A 17,047-nucleotide genomic window follows, 5' to 3' on the forward strand; every position below is an offset into this window, starting at 1 on the left:
TATGGTAATGTCTTTTAAAGGAATAGGTTGTAATATATATATATATATATATATATATATATATATATATATATTTAATAGAGAAAATGTCATGTAACTATGTTATCAATATTTGAAGAGTTGTTTTTGGAAAATGTCGGCTTCCAGTGGCGAATTTCAGATTGATAACTATTTGGCAAATGAACAAATGCATCTTTTGAAAAAAAAATGGATGCACACAAAATGTGAAATGGCCATTCCATATTCACACAAAAATGAAACATTAAAAAAAATAATTTAAGTATACCATAGGAAATGATTTACTTCCTATTATTTCAAGAAGAACAAATGGACTTTGGGAAAAATTAAAATAAAAGCAAACAGCAGACAGATAATAAGGAGCAAAATGTGGCAGAGCAGTCAACAGTGGCAGAATTTCACAACAGATCACTGACATGTAAATACTTTAGTAAACTGCTAAATATTATAGTTGAGGGCTCTCTCTCCTCTCCAGAAAGCTTTGCCAAGTCAAATAATTTCTACGGAATCAAGAATAAAATGTAAATTTAGGAACACTGCAGAGTCAAGAAACCTTCTACAAATAAAAATTGTCCTTACTAGGTATTAATCTTATGAGAGTTCTATGAGAACACTAAGAAATTAGCTAAGAAACAGTTTGAGAAAAAAAAAATGAAATCATTGAAGCTGTCAGAGTCAAACAGGAAAATATTCACAAGATAGGAACTTACCACAATAGACAATAGTAAAAGTAGGGAGTAGGTCAGCAACCAGGGGCAAGAGAGAGAAAACAGAAAGCATTTTAATTAGGGGAACTTCAAAACATTTAAGCAGCATATGGCAGCAAACACATTTTTAAAACGCAAGCATCCACTTAAGTTTAACAAGGGATAGCAAAAAACAAAAACAAAAACAAAAACAAAACCAACACGTGCAACAAATTCAGATGCTGAAGCTGAGGGTCCAGTAGAGGCGGTGACAAGAATGCAAACGAGGGACAGGTCTGTGTAACTTTTACCATGCAGTGACATGATGGGAGAATGGGAGTAAGTCACAACTGCAGAAAGCACATCGTCCAGGGGTCGATTTAGCATCAAGCAGACTTGTAAAAAACTGCTCAGAGGTTTTAACATATTCTTAATTTTATGACTAGTTTTCAGCTAATTCTATTTCATGTTAGAATATCCATGAGGAACTTTATCCCTCGAAAATAGCTGTGGCAAGACTCTGCATATGTCTAGATGAAGCCACAGAAACAAGAGATCATATTTAAGCATAAATAAGGCATGCACATTTTATCTGGAGAATGAAGGCAGATGTACAAGTGCTGGCTCATATAAAGATAAGCAGAGGGTAGGTGCTTTTTCAGAAATGGAATGACATCCAGTAGTAACATCTGCCTCTACAGTTTTCTATTGGGTCCCCAAACAAGGATTTCAAGGAACCAAATAGAGAAGCCTAGCCTATTCAGCAATGTAAGTCTAATGGCACGGTGAAGGCAAAGCCAAAAATCTTAACACACACATAGCCCCAAAAGACTTTCTCCACTATTAGGGCATAATTTATAGAAATCTCTTCTTTACAGATGGAAAATTATTATAATCAATTCCTCATGACAATTTCATATTTAACTTTTAAGATTTTAATTTATATTTAAGATTTAATTTATATTTAACTTTTCCAAATTTAACTACTACATAAAAGCAAGCACATGTAGTCTTCATTATACAGTTATAAACACTATCAGAATGAGGTCAAATTAAATGTTAAGTTTTCTTCATTTCTTTATCTTGCTCCCCCAACTAAATTTAAGTGACCAAAATGAATTTTCTTCCTTCCTTCCTTCCTTCCTTCCTTTTTTCTTTCTTTCTTTCTTTCTTTCTTTCTTTCTTTCTTTCTTTCTTTCTTTCTTTCTTTTTTTCTTTCTTTCTTTCTTTCTTTCCTCCCTCCCTCCCTCCCTCCCTCCCTCCCTCCCTCCCTCCCTCCCTCCCTCTCTCTCTCTCTCTCTCTCTCTCTCTCTCTGCATGTGTGCTATATACAGGGCAAAGTGACTCATGATCAAATTAAACACCGTTTCTTCAATTCTAACATGCATATTTTCTGCCCACATTTTAGTTATCACCAGAGCTGGCCTCCATCCTTACTGACAGGATGCCCAGTTCTACACACAAATGACTGTTCTCTGCTACAAAGACACAGAAAATAGTATGTCCCCTAACTGATGGCATCAAACAAAATACAATGTTTTCAATTTATACCTCTGAGCAATAACATATAAATCGACCTCTGTAAATGAGAGAAACAATATGGTTAAGAAAGAAATCTGTGTGTAAGTGTTGATGAGAGCAATGCATCAAAGGATAAAAACAAACTAAAGTGGTCACACAGTGGCTCATTTACCAAAGAATCTCATTAGTGTAACGGGTTTCCATGCACTGCCTAGAACCTCTAAATCAAAAAGTTCTTAAAATAACTTACAGTAGTTTAACAAAATTTCTTTGGTTAATGAATTCAGTTGATAAGCAGACAGCAACAGAATGCCCACAGCTAGCACATGTGGGCAAAGCATGGGCATAAGAAATCTGGTCCAATCCATCTATTAGTGTCTTTAACTAACTAAAACATTACCTACCTCCCAGCCAGTACTCTGTGTAATAAAAAGTAAAAAAAGGGCAAGTCATAAAAATACTGTTCAAAAGAACAAAAAGGTCAAAGGAAGTTCAGTTATATGGAACCATACCACAGAGGATAACAAATAGTTTACACAGCACATATTCATTCATTTAGCACTGACAGAAATTTTATAACACTTGTTCAAAACTCAGTATCTAAAATTTCACCTTTAAAAAGCTAAGTTTTCAAAGGGAAAGTAAAGAGGAAGGACACATTTCGGGGAAAGAGCCCTAATCTACCGCCTCTTCTGTCTCTGCATCTAACTCAGATCTCTAACTCCCCTGAGCTTCATTCCACTGAAATGTCCAGGTTAAACAGGACATACATTGCAATTTGGCCAAATACCAGGAACTCAATCAAATGGATGGAATCTTCTAGAAAACCACTAATAGCTCTACATGTTCCAGACTGGACACATATAATTTACATCGTAGAGCTCTCAAGGCAGATGAACTTCCTCACAGCATGTGCATAATTGATTATTTAAAAATACGTGTTACCACTATGAGACCTAACTAATCTCCTTTTGCAACTCCAATACTTTTGAAGACTACAATAGAGTGCGGCCTAGCAGGAGCAGTCACGTTTACTTTCAGAGTCTGTCAATTCATCTGTAACAGGCTGGCCGTTGTGGTCAAGTTGGTAGACAGTGCAGCACTTCTAATCCTGTATCAGCTGGAGTGGGTAGTCACTTCTCCAGCACCCTGTCTGTAGAGGGCGTGAGTGGGAAGGGACCAGAACACTGTACGAGGAGGAGGAGGAGGAGGCCCAACAGAAGATTTCAGTGGAGCCAAGGACTCAGTCATAAGGTACCAACCACTGAAGTCTGTTTCACTTTCTAAGGACGTTCAATTTGACTTTAATTTTGGTGCTAATGTGGCCTACACAGTGAATTAAAGTACTGAAATCACTCTATAAATTACACAAGAACTTTTTTCAATCACTATTTTCATGTTAGAAATACACTGTGGGTAAAAGTGCAAATGTAGGAGAAACAAACACAGACACAGCAGTAAAAAATACCAGGATTCATTAATAGTTCACATCACTCCACAAAAAGTTAATTTATATATAAAAACTGCTTGGCAACAAAAGAACACATATTAATTTAAATATCAGATCCATAATTATAATCTACAATGTAATACAGAAAATAAAATAAGATCCCGAAACATTGCTAAATAGTAATAATTCAAAAGTTTAGGAAAAAGTCTTTTGGGAAGTACTTTAGGTAAATTCACTCATTTTTTTTGTTAATGAGTCTGGGTTTAGCTATGAGCCTTCTTTTAGCCCAAGTAGAATGGTCATTTCATGGGATCCCGTAAGACACGAGCACAAGGCAATGTTAAGGTTTCTAGACCCCCCCTACAAATAAAACTAGAAGTGGGGACTGTTACCTGATGAACGATTTTGCTGAACGCTTCTTGAAGTTTACCATGGATTGTAGAGAGCTTCTTTGCATCTCGATTAGCTTCATGAATAGGAATGAGTACTTTGTAAACCTCATTAACTGCTTCATACATGCCAGCCTACAGAAATAATATCTGTGAGATTTCGCTTTCTTTTAGATCAATGAAAAGTAAGACCATTACAATTTGTAAATTTACTGTATTTTTATTAAGGTAACACCACTGAACCTTTTTCAACAGGTCTAACTTTTAAACGTATTAAAGCTTAAAAACCAATTTTATCTAATGTATCATTTCCTCTGGAAGGAATCAAGAGGGTATGTGTTTATACTCTATACAAATGAATATTTATGTTGATGTATAATTTGAACTGGGCATCCTGGTCCTGTTTAGCCTATAATGACTCCACTAAGGCAAACGTGTGTATGTACATATAAACTCCTGAGAACTGCCAGAAATTCAATTATTATACTGGTCACAGATCCCCAATTCTCTTACAATGAGATAATTTGCGGCCTCTGGGAAAACCTGAATCATTTGCTTTTCTGAAATTGTAACCTGGCACGGGAAGCTGCTTTCTAGCAATTCATGGACAAGTCTTTAACTCTCTCAAGGCAGCGTGAGGCTCTGGGCACTCGTACTGCTGCTGCACTCTTTCTCACAGCAGAGGACCACTTAACAGAGGAGTGAGCAGCTTCCTCAGGGCTCCACAGATCAGCAAGCAGGCTTTCTGTATGAATGTGAGTCTTAACAAGCTTACAGGACAGCTCATAGGAGGATCGTGAACCAACAACGTAGCTTCAATAGGAAAATAAATTTAGTCTAAGTAAAATACTCTGGGAATTATTTTAATTAAGTTAAAAATCTAAATTCAATTAAAGGGAATTCATATATGATTTGGTGCTGGGACACTGAACACTAAGCAGTCAAATCAAAGGAAGCAGGGACTTGATCCAAGGAGCCCAAGGAGGTTAGGCTATGTTCCTTCCATCCTGCTGAGCTCCCCTCGACTGCTTCAGTGCTTCACATACAGATGGGAGGGAACAAAGACTGGTGTTCTACAAGCAGAGAAGGCAGGCAAGGGATGCAGGATGCTCTGATAGGCAAGAGTCAGTCCTCCAAAACCTACCCAGGAAGGACCACTCCACAAGCACAGCTCAACATATGGGGGGGAAATCTCCAATCATCTGGAAAAACGCTGTAAAGTCATGTTACTCTATCAGAACTTAAAAAGCTCAGAGAAGTTTTATTTTCTTCTTTTTTTTATTTAAAGGTTTCAGAAAATACTTTGTAAACAAAGAAAATAACTGCTGCAGATTGACCCAGATTAACCTGGTTCATAAACAAGCAAATAGAAACACTGGGGCAAGCCACAGATCACTAGGATACAAGGAGCCGCAGTGACAGATCTGGAAGGACCGTTCCTAAGGGCACCTGGGGCAAATGCTCTCAAAGGAAAGGCCAGGGCGCAAGGCAGAGAACACTGACATCCATGTCATTAGGGATCAGGAAACTGCAGCGACAGGACGAACAAGTTGCCTACCATAGAGAAGGAAGCAGCTGCTTGTTCCAGTAACCCCACGAGCCCTGACTCCGTAAAGTACTTTCCAGAGCAAATGCCTTCTTCATCTGGAGATACCACATCATCTGAGACAGCAGACTCTTCTAACACGTTAGATGAAATATTCTAGGGGAAAAATATGGAAAAGGTTTTGGCAATGAACTGCTTTCCTAGCATGAAAAATGTATATGAGGAAGTAACTGACAGCTAGATTTAACTATTAACTAAGGTTAAAGAACAGAAGCTGGGTAGGGCTTAAGTAGCAGAGCCCATGCTCAGCCCCTGTGCACACCTCCACCATGGGAAAGAGAAGTCTCTACAACCATACTCTGTATTAAGATAACAATCAAATTACAACTGCTGCTAGGTAACTTCCCAAAAACAATGTGGGAGAAGTTGTCTTCTGATCTCCACAGGTGTGTCATAGCACATCATGAGTCAACACGTGCACGCGCGCGCACACACACATCTTTTTTTTTTTAATTTGTGGGAAAGAAAATTAAGATGGCTCAGCAGTTAAGAGCACTGGCTGTTTTTCCAGAGGACCCAGGATTGAAGCCCTCATTCCAACAATTAAAAACCAAGACCTCGGGGCCAGAGGGATGGCTCAGTGATTAAGAGCACTGACTTGTCTTCCAGAGGACCTGGGTTTAATTCCCAGCACCCACATGGCAGCTCACATTGTCTGTAACTCCAGTTCCTGGGTCATTCAACACCCTTACACAGACACATATACAGTTAAACACCAATGCAAATACATAAATCAAAAAACAAAACAAAACAACAACAACAAAAACCAATCCATGGGCAGAGGTGCATGCCTTTAATCCCAGCACTCAGGAGGCAGAGGCAGGTGGATCTCTGAGTTCGAGGCCAGCCTGGTCTACAGAGTGAGTTCCAGGACAGTCAGGGCTACATAGAGAAACTCTTTCTAGAAAAAAAAAATAAATAAAAACCAAGACCTCTTTGATAGGCTTGAGATGCAGCCCAGGGTGGAGTACATGCCTGGTACTGTGAGACTCTGATTAAATTCTCAGAACAGAATCGGAACAAAGGAATAAGACAATGCACTTTTCATTTACCTTTCCAGGCACTGGCCTTACTTTCTGCTTTCCCTACAAACTGAAGGACTTCAAATAACCAGGTTCAAGTTAAAAATCAAAGGACATAACTTGACCTCACATACACACAGCAGATTCCTACCTGGAATGTTACACATCCAACAGGAAGATACTTCCGGTCCTCCAGCATGCTCAGATATTCAGCGACAAGTGCTGCTGAGTGGACCAGGCACTGAGCAGCTTCGGCATGATTGCTTCGCTCAGAGTGTTTGCCAGCCATGTTCTGCAACCAGGTCAGTCGCAGGTCTGGAGAGGTCTGGTAGCCCTTGGCAATTCTAATCAGAACAGAAATGCTTCTCAGTCACCACCAGCTTCCCAGACTAGGCAGGATTTCAGAAAGCTGCTCAGAGTTTACCAGACAAGTTCCTGCTATTGCATCAGCCTGTTACAACAAGCATTTAAGTGGCTGGCAAAGGTCAGGGTGTGTGGATAAAGAAATCACTGTGGTATCATTTTGGGTTGAGGTAAAGAGACACGCCACATTAAAACTTGGCTGCTCAGAAAACTATCAAATTTAAATTAGACACTATAAAATAAGATACATATTTTATATAATATATAAGGAAAATTAGAAAATATATAAGGTAGTTTCATCACATCATCTTTATTTGAAAAGAATAATTTTGTGTGTGTGTGTGTCTTATGATGGGCAAAACTGTGAAAAAGAGGGCCACACTGAAAGGAAAATCCCAGTTTTGCTGCTATGTTTATCAAGATACAATGGGAATAACAAGTTTCTCAAAATCTGGACCTAGAAACACTACCTTTAACTATAACCAAAATTTGAAATTATGACAATTCATATTATGTTAAAAATTCACATATTGTTTTCTGAAAAGATTGTTTTTTTCACACTCAAAATGTGAGTTTGGGGATTTTCTAAGAAGTTCAAGATCTAGGATGCCAAATTTATTTAAAAAAATTCTTTATTTTTTTGATAAGCACTCTGTATTTCTGAGGCTCTACCTTTAATCCTTTGCACTGCAAAGAACCAACATATAAGCAAACTGAAGTTAGCTTTTGTCACGAGCTGCTGTGGACCACAAAGCAGATACAGCAGCTAGCAATTGACAATTCAGATGGCAACCCACCAGACGAATAATTCTCTGATGGATGAGAACCCTGTTCAAGCAAGGCTTATGGGACCACCAACTCTGCAAACTGCTGTTCTTGTCTGTAATTTCACAAGTGCAGAAACAGCTGTGGTATCTCCCCAATAACTGCACTGTAATGTGTAATCATATATGATATGTATTGTAATCTCATGAATACACCTCAATCTTATGGGCACATATATCTGTGGATGGTCAGGAAGATGACTTCTCAGTAAACTGTATAATTTTGATATATAGAATATATACTAGGATATGCTTCATAACTAGATCTATTATTACATGAGGACTGTAAGATACTTAGGCCCTGTTTTTTATCATTGGTTCAGACTGGTATAAAAAAGGCAGCAGTTTCTTCTCAGTTCTAAGATAGCCACATGCTGTTGGCTGATTTTGGGCCTCAGAACAAATTCAAACTAGACTGAATGTCTCTGTAAATGGATCATGGGTTAAAACTTTACAGATATGTACAAGGACAGAAATACAAATGTCTAACCAAGGTTATTAAGCACAAAGCAACCTAAAATACTATGCTAGTTTCTCTAGCCAGGCCTGGCTGATAATGGAAACCAGTGGCCACCTCCCTACTAAGTTCCTTAGCAATTAACATTCTGCACAAATCTCTAACCTAAGTTTATGGTTTAAAACTCAAGGCTCAGCTAACTGTTTATGTTTAAATCCTAAAATTTATATGGAGGACAAGAATAACAATCAAGTCCAGAGAGAAATAGCTTTATGTCCAGCTAAACAAAGGGTTACAAGTTCCCTTCCTTGTGATCTGGGGTTACAAGCAGGATAAGAAAATATATTTTTAGGTTTGGGACGCTTTCATTGCCAATGCCTGGGAAAATGCTGAGCACCATGTCCCCACCCATGTGCTGCCATGGTAAATGGCTCTGCCCCTTATCGTTTACTCAAGGAATGTGCTATGACCTTCAGATGTAGTGTTTGTAACTCTTCCTTTTACTGCCAGAAGCCTCTTGTTAAATATGTATATAGCTGTGTAGAATGAAGGAGAACTAGAGAGAAATAGAACTTAGGAAGAATTAGAGCTATAGCAGAGGAAAAAAGAGAACTGGAACGAAAAGATTTAGAACTGGAGAATTAGAGACAATTAGAGCTGGAGATTTAAAGAGAGAATAAGAGAAGAAAAATAAAAAGCATGACCCTCAGATCATGAGTGTGTCTCCCCCCACCACCCCAGATAGAAACTTATTCCTAAAGACCCTCAGATAAAAACGTTTCCTAAAGCCCCACTGCTGTGAAGGCATTCTTTTCTGCAACCCTGGGCGTAGCCTTGAGAACTGATCTTGCAGACTACATTAAGTTTTTAACTTTTACTTTATGCATATGGGTGTTTTGTCTTCATGTATGTCTACACACTGCACACAATGTACCTGACGGAGACCAGAGAGTGAAGGAGCCTTTGGGACTGCAGCTGTAGATGGTTCTGACCTGCCACATGAGTGCTGGACACTGAAGCTGTGTCCTCTGGAAGAGCAATAAGTGCTCTCAACTGTTGAACCATCTCTCCAGTCCAAACAAAACAGTTCAAAAGCAGTGACAGAAAATTGGAAAAAGTAGCCTCAAAAAAGAACAGTCTCTGGCCTCTGCAGACACCAGGCACACACATGGTGCACAGACATACGTGTAGGCAAAATATTCACACACATAAATGAAAAGTAAAATTGCATTTTGACCTTTTAATTTATATTGGAAAGTCACTTCAATAATTTTTGCATATTTCTTCTCATTGAATGCTACCCAGGTGACTTACCAATCCCATAAGGCAAAGAGTGAGTGAATGACATGAAGGCTACCTGTACATGAGATCAATCAGCATTTCAGGATCTTCCTGGTGTTCCTTCATTTTAACAGTGTCCGAAAGGATCATATGGAGGTTGAAAACCAGATCTTGCACCTGTAGTAGAGAATTACATGAAAATTTTCTTTGTCATGCATTCCTGCTAATTCAATGAGTTTGTGAGCTATTTCAGAGCTTCTAGAACTTTGAAAACAAGTTACAGCAAGTATATGGGTGTGGAAGGGAGGGCATGAACTCCCTGGACTCCTCCGGAGACTTTCCCACTGCACGTGGTGCTGTACGCAGGGTCAGGCGCAGCACAATGAGGACTGCAAGAGCACAAGGAAAACCGTCTCTCACCGCTTTACCAGGCAGCCTGACAACTCATTTATTAAAGGTAGACTACTATTTGACTAGTAGGCAGGAACGTTCCATCACAAAGCACTGTCTGCTCCCCTAAGCCTGCTGTTCTGTTACAAATGGACAGAACTAAACAGCAATCATAGCAACTGTTTCAAAAATAAAGGGCTATGGAGATGGTTCAGTTGCACGAGGACTTGAGTTTGTCCTCAGCACCCACAAGCCAGAAGCGACCACTGGCATTTGCATATAATTCCAGCCCACAGGGAGGCGTAGACAGGAGGATCCTTGTGCCTCACTGGTCAGCCATCCCAGCCAAACTAGTAAGCTCCAGGTTCAGTGAGCTAAGGTGGGGAATGGCCCAAGGAACAACATCTGATCCTGACCTCTAGGCTTTCACACACACACACACACACACACACACACACACACACACACACACGACAGCTTTATGAAACAGTCTTCTCTGGGTTACATGTGGAAAGAAATATGTCCAATCTGTCCAATCCTTTAGTTAAAAACCACTATTTAGCCAGGCAGTGGTGGCACACACCTTTAATCCCAGCACTCGGCAGGCAGAGGCAGGTGGATCTCTGTGAGTTAGAGGCCAGCCTGGTCTACAGAGAGAGATCCAGGACAGGCATCGAAACTACACAGAGAAACCCTGTCTTGAAAAACAACAACAACAACAAACCCACTATTTAACAATCTGGAGAGTTCCTATTTGGTAACTTTATTGCAATTAAAATAATTAAGATAGTAGCATTTCTCACCTGATCAGGAAATGTTGTGTCCCTCAATTCTAGGTCTTCTTCAGCATATGTCAAAATAGTTTTTAGAGAGCGTCTTAAGAATTCTTCATTAAAATTCTGAGATGTACCCACCAAAGAGGACAGTGACATTGTTACTTGCATTTTTACTCTGGCAAAGTTCTGTGAAAGGGAAATTGTCAATATATTATATATTTGGTGAACCAAAAAAAAAAAAAAATTCTGAGGGAAAGATATTTTTAAAGTAATGAAATATATGCATTAAAACCTGATTTTAAAAAGGACATAACAGACTCCCAGGTAACTAAGCAGATTTTCTCTTACAGCCTTCCTTCCTCACCCTACTCCTTTGCCTCACCCAGCTATCACCCAGAGATGGTCTCTCTTGGGAACCTTCTGGCCATGCTGGCCCAGGACTCAGGTAAGTGATTTCACTCTCCTTTCCACCCTCCAATTTGTAGCAGACCACCTGCTATGGCCTTTCCTTCCTGTCTGCCTCACTTCCAGGGAACCAAGCAGACTGTCTCCTACAGCCTTCCTTCTCACCCCATCCCTTTGTCTCAGCCACCAGCACTAGAGACACTCTTCCCAGAAACCCACTGGTGGCCGGGAAACCAGCTCCTCTAGAGAATCAGATAGCCCTGGCAGACCTGCTTTCTTCCCTCCTGTGGACTTTCTCAGTGCCCCTACCACTCTAGTCCACCCCCATTCCTGTGTGTCAGCTCACAACACCTAGAAACAAGTTCTACTTGGGAACCCCAGTGGTCACGCATGAGGTACTTGGAAGCACCCTCTACTAGGCAACCCACAGACATCACTTGCTCCTTAGATCCAGAGGGCAACAGAAACCAAGAACAGAAAATTCACCCAACAAAGGAAAGACCAGATATCAACACCTAGAATTATAGTAATCCCACACCCAGATGTCTAGATGTCAGTGTAAAAACAAAATCGCTAACAGCCATCACAACATGACTCTACTTAGAGCCCAGGAAGCCTACCACAGCAGGCCCCGGGTATTCCAACACAGCTAAAGCACAGGACAGAGACTTCAAAATAGCTATTATGAATATAATCAAGGACTTTAAAGAGGCTATGAATCCACTAATGAAATCTATGAAAATACAAACAGTGGAGTAAAAGGAAGAAAACAGTTCAAGACTTGAAAGTAGAAATGGAATCCATAAAAAAACCCTAAATTGAGGTAAAATTAGATATGAAAAATTTAGGAACTCAAACAGGAAACTCGGAGGCAAGCCTCATCAACAGAATACAAGTATATGCTCTAACACTAATTCATGTTCTGACCACCATATCCACAGTCATAGTGGGACATGAAGTATTTACCTCTAGCTTACTGCACTAGGCCCATGCTACAATGAAAGAATAGTCAGTGAACTGCAGCTGCTTTCACAGTGATATTTTTAAGAGTTTACATTTCTTCCTCAGGACAATGAGGTTCCTCCTTGGATTCCTGAGTTCTGTGTGCGCCCTGTGGCTGCTGCTGACGACCAACATGGCAGAGACCTATTGGGCCTTCGTGAAAAACTCTCCCCTTCTGATGCCAATGGGGATTGAGAGTCCAATATGGCCAGCCTTGGCAAGCATTAACGTAAGCCTAGGAACTGTAGCCATGCGGTTGGATTCTACAGAAGGTAATGTATGGTAACTGCTTTTTCAAGTATGTTTGAGAACGTGTCACCCAGACACCTTGGAGATTAAGGATAACCCTGAAGGTCACTGACTTCCGTTTGTTAACAGTAGCATACCAGCTAAGCCTTTTCATTTTCACAATCCTCTTCAAGCTGGTGTAGTACCTACTTTTCAGGAGTGGCTCTGTGCAACATTTATTGGCCTCCTGAAATTCATTTAGCCCCCTTTGAAGATACCTTAAAATTTATGAGCCTGAATGTAGCCATTATAAGACCATTAGTTATGCTTCTTATGAGCTGCCTGTTTTTTCTTTATGGTTCTTAGTTGTTCTTTTGCAGAGCTACCAGCTTAAGTCGTGCTGGGATCAAGAAAAATGGGCCTTGGTGGTTCGTGTTCCTGGAGTTGTATCCATGCCAGTGGATGCCCACATGCTCCAGAAGAGAATCTGACATCGCTGCTGCCATTGTTGCTGTTATAGCAATGGCGGCCACCGCTGCTACTGTTTCTGGGATTACCATTTCATAATTGGTTACTATAGGTAGCACAGTGGAGACCCTGGCAGCAAAAGTAGCTACCACAGTTAATTTTTCATTCTATTGCGCATGATAAATTTAATTCAATAGTTATATACAGTTCGATTGGCTTTGAAAATTATAAATTTATAAACTCAAGATCCATTTGCTTTTGGGATACCATCTTACAAGGACTCCAATTTGCAATAAGGCTCGTTAAGGAAGGGAATGGCTCAGTTGCCTTTAGCCTACTGGCTATGGGTGGGTTAGGACCTCTGTTGGTCTTTTCTGTGTTGAACACACAGATTGCAAGCCCAGCGCCACTTTGAAATCTTTGGCAGCAGTTAACTCTGCAGCTCACACATGATTGAGCCTGTAAAATAATGAGTATTCAGAGACAGATAATGCCTGGGGGGCATTCACCAACCTAAGACAGAGCGCCTGTGTGGCCTGGGCAGGCGTCTCCATGATGGGTAAGGTGACCTGCTGACGTCCCACACAACCTAAGTCAGAAGCTCATTTTCTAGTAAAAGGGGGACCTGTAGGGCTCTAGCCCCCGTTTTGGGTAACTGTTGCCTTGCTTGCTGACCTTGACCTTGATATCCTCCCTATGCTAATTCCCTGCTGGGTTCCACCCTCCTGAATGCTTAAGGATTCCTTGTCTGTGTATCCTGCATAATAGGCATTAACAGCTTAGATGCAAGATTGTAGAACATCAGTAGCGAACTTCTGCCCTCTGGGGTTTCTCCCATTGTGCTGTAAGCCTGTATTTAAGACCTCCTCCCTCCTTCAATAAATGACATTCGGCAAAAAATAAAATTAAAAAGAAAACGAATATAATCTATAAAAATACTTAGAAAATGCTTGAGTAATAAACTAAATGATTTCAAAAAAAGAGTTTACATTTCATCTTCTTTTTTTCACAGTATAAACTCCTTGCTGCTCCACTGTTCCCTATTATGAAATTACCCTTAAAAGCAGTTGTCAAATCCAACTCTTTTTATGACAGTTTTCTACTTCATACTTCTGCGTATCTACAGCACTGGTCACTTTCTCTGTGGAATCTCTTGCTTTACCAACTTGAGTGGCACTGCTCTATAGAGATGTCCCCAGTCTTTGTATTCTGTAGAGTTAGGGACTGTTTAGGGCCTCAGCACAGGAGGGTAAGTGCTCCTACACAGAGCTACTTTCCCAGCTCATCTTACTCTTTTTCTATTTCTTTTCTGTTCTCTTTATTTGTCTGTTATCTATTTTAAATAAAAATTGTGAAGGTTAGTGTTAATTTTTAATTCAATAAACTCCAGAATCGCACAGGAGATGTGCCTTCTGGCATATCTGTGAAGGATTGTCTTGATTAATCTTAGCTTTTAACAATGTTTACAAGGGATTCTCTTGATTACATTGATGTGGGAAGGCTCGTTTTAATTGTAGGTTAGTTAGTTCCCTGGGCAGAGGACCTGAACTACATAAACAGAAAAAGAGAACAGAGCAGTGGTCTGCATTTATCCCTGTCTGTTTCCTGACTGGGGATGTGAAGTGGTCAGCTGCTTCACACCCCTTATGCCTTGACTTCCCTGCCATGATGAAGTTCACCTTGAACTAGGGGTAAAAACAACTCGTTCTCCTTTCATTTGCTTCTGTCAGGGTTTTTACCACACAAGAGAAAAAGAAACTAAAACACTAATGTTCTCTATTTTCGTCAGAAATCTCTTCACTCTTGACATTATTAAATAGCTGCCTTTCCTTCAACTAACATTTATGCTGGGTAGCATTCAGTTCATCTTCCTCTGTGGAGCTCAAGACCATTCTACTTTACTAAACAGTTCCGTCCAGGTGGTGCATGGATGAAAGTCAGGATAGCCAATGTACCTTGTTTCTCACTGATTTCCTCAAACCCAAAATCTAGAGGTCAGCTCCTGCTCCTTCTGCTCTTCCTCTTCATAGAATAAACCTAACCCAGTCCCTGCTGCCTTCTAACCCATCGGTTTTTTATTCCTAAAACCACTACAATTGTCATAGCCTTACCGTTCTGCTCGGAGTCACTGTAATAACTTCTCGGTTAATCACCTGACTTTTTCTTTGCCCGGAAGTCCATCTTTTGTGTAGTACTAGGATGCTAAACACACATCACTCATTTCTTTGTAATATGCCAGTGGCTCCCACAGTGTGAGCAATGAAATTCAAGTATTCAAGGCAGTAAATATATTATATACACTATGTGGTAAGAACTGAAAAGATGGCAGTGACCAACGAAGTAAGCATCACTGACAGTTTTAAATGATCAATTTCTATTTAGAGGTGCTATCTAATACTAATCTTTAAATTATTTTTTATTTCCCTGAATAGAAAAAAAAAAGCATTTCCCAGAACAACAGAAAATACTATCAAGAACATGTATCAAGAAATTCCATGTGTAGTCAAATTTTAGGGACTTAAAAAAACTGAATGCAATCTATAAAGTAACTAGAATCTTTTGTTCTGGGTTATAAGAACCTGGCACCTAATAAAAATGGTGCAGAGTGAGTTTGTATTACCAAACAAATACCACATGCATGCATGTACCCATGCATACATACACTTTTGTAAGACATCCACAGGAGGGGAAATAAAGACATTCTAAGTTCTTAACACCTGTCTGTTAAAGCTGTACTTCATTATGAACCCAGACAATTTTCTTTCATGGCAGAACACTTACATTCCCAATCTCAAAGTTTTGCCTCATGAGGAGGTAAAGGGAGGCACTAGCATGTGACCGGATGGTACTGATGCTGCTACTGCAATGTCGGAGAAGCCGGAGGCATAAATCAGCACACTGCTCTGTCTCTTCCTCAAACAGGAGCTCAGGAAACTGTACAAAACAGAGATATGTTAACAAGGCCTGACTTGGAAATCTGGTAGGTTAGCCTAGAAATTAAAAAGAATAGTTAAGAGACAATTTTAGTTAAGGTCAACAGCACACACCACAGTCAGGTTAAAATACTGGTGATATCACTTGTTGAGGTAGTGGTGTGACCCTGGGAAGGTTTTTCAGTCAGGTACTAAGAAAACAGTATGAACATGTAAAATAAATACAAATGCACACATCTGCGGGGACAGGGAACAACAAATAAATCTCTGAGGCAGCGGAACACAGAGCCACCTTTACGCAGCAAAGGGTATGTAAAATACATTAAATTCTTAATAAATGAGCTGAAAAGAAAGATACATGGGCGGGGCCTAGAGCTCAGTGAAAGAGCGCTTGCATCCCATGCACAAGAACCAGGCTCAATTTCCAGGAAAACACAAACTCCAGACAGAACAAGGGCCTACATCCAGTCAGTTACCGATGTCAGGCTCTTCTCAAAACAAGATTTTAAGATTTTAAGACAAGAAACTGATTACCAATAATTCAGATCAATACAAGTTCTGAAGATAGAAGCAGAGACAGAGGATCAGGGGTATTAAGTGTGGAAAATTAATTTATAATGTACTGAGCAGTGAGTGTGGTAAATGACCTTAGGCAGTGTTAAAGAAGAAAGTGAAGGCACATGAGACCACAGGTACAAAATGACTCACCTTGGAGACCAGGGCTCTCTGCGTGGCAAAGCAGTGCTGTAGATACACTGCGCTCTGGTTGCAGGCCATGCTCTGCAGAAGCACTTTCAGCACCCCACCCAGAATGCTCTCTTTGGATTCTGTTACAGAAACAGTCTGCAATTTAAAGATAAATACATAAAGTAGACATGGACCTATAATGTGGCTAGGTAAGTAAAACACATATGAAAATCCAAACATTTACAAGAAAGAGAAATGGTAAAAGCCAGGAGGACTTCCAGAGAAGATACTGAACAGTACTGGATGGAAGAAAAAAAAAGGGGTAAAAAGGCCAGAGAGACTTTAAGTTGGGTGTCAGAGAGGGGAATCACAGACATAATGGCAAGAAAACATGAAGTACATTCTAGAAAAATTCATAAAAAAACTTGGACATCTGACTTGAGGGCCATGTAAAGATAAAGCTGAAAAGCTAGAGTGGGTGCCCATGGCAGATAACATTGGTTTCATATCAAAAATCACTTTCTTTCTTTCTTCCTTTAAG

General features: G+C 40.0%; 1 protein-coding gene across 4 annotated transcripts in view; it reads right to left on the reverse strand.

The window, feature by feature from the left end:
* Positions 1-17,047, reverse strand: part of Dock7 (dedicator of cytokinesis 7) — a 197,855-nt gene that overhangs the window by 20,207 nt on the left and 160,601 nt on the right. For 2 of the 4 annotated variants that reach the window (XM_059254562.1, XM_059254560.1), the window contains 8 exons: positions 16,528-16,662; positions 15,668-15,820; positions 10,811-10,969; positions 9,694-9,794; positions 6,844-7,036; positions 5,623-5,766; positions 4,068-4,199; positions 2,630-2,644 (listed from right to left, as the gene is read on the reverse strand). In XM_059254562.1, coding sequence (XP_059110545.1) covers positions 2,630-2,644; positions 4,068-4,199; positions 5,623-5,766; positions 6,844-7,036; positions 9,694-9,794; positions 10,811-10,969; positions 15,668-15,820; positions 16,528-16,662 — 1,032 coding nt within the window. The remainder of the gene's footprint in view (positions 1-2,629; positions 2,645-4,067; positions 4,200-5,622; positions 5,767-6,843; positions 7,037-9,693; positions 9,795-10,810; positions 10,970-15,667; positions 15,821-16,527; positions 16,663-17,047) is intronic. The other 2 variants (XM_059254563.1, XM_059254561.1) reach the window with 1 other exon arrangement.

This window comes from Peromyscus eremicus, chromosome 2, assembly GCF_949786415.1.
Source record: "Peromyscus eremicus chromosome 2, PerEre_H2_v1, whole genome shotgun sequence".
In the NCBI taxonomy this organism is placed as follows: domain Eukaryota; kingdom Metazoa; phylum Chordata; class Mammalia; order Rodentia; family Cricetidae; genus Peromyscus; species Peromyscus eremicus.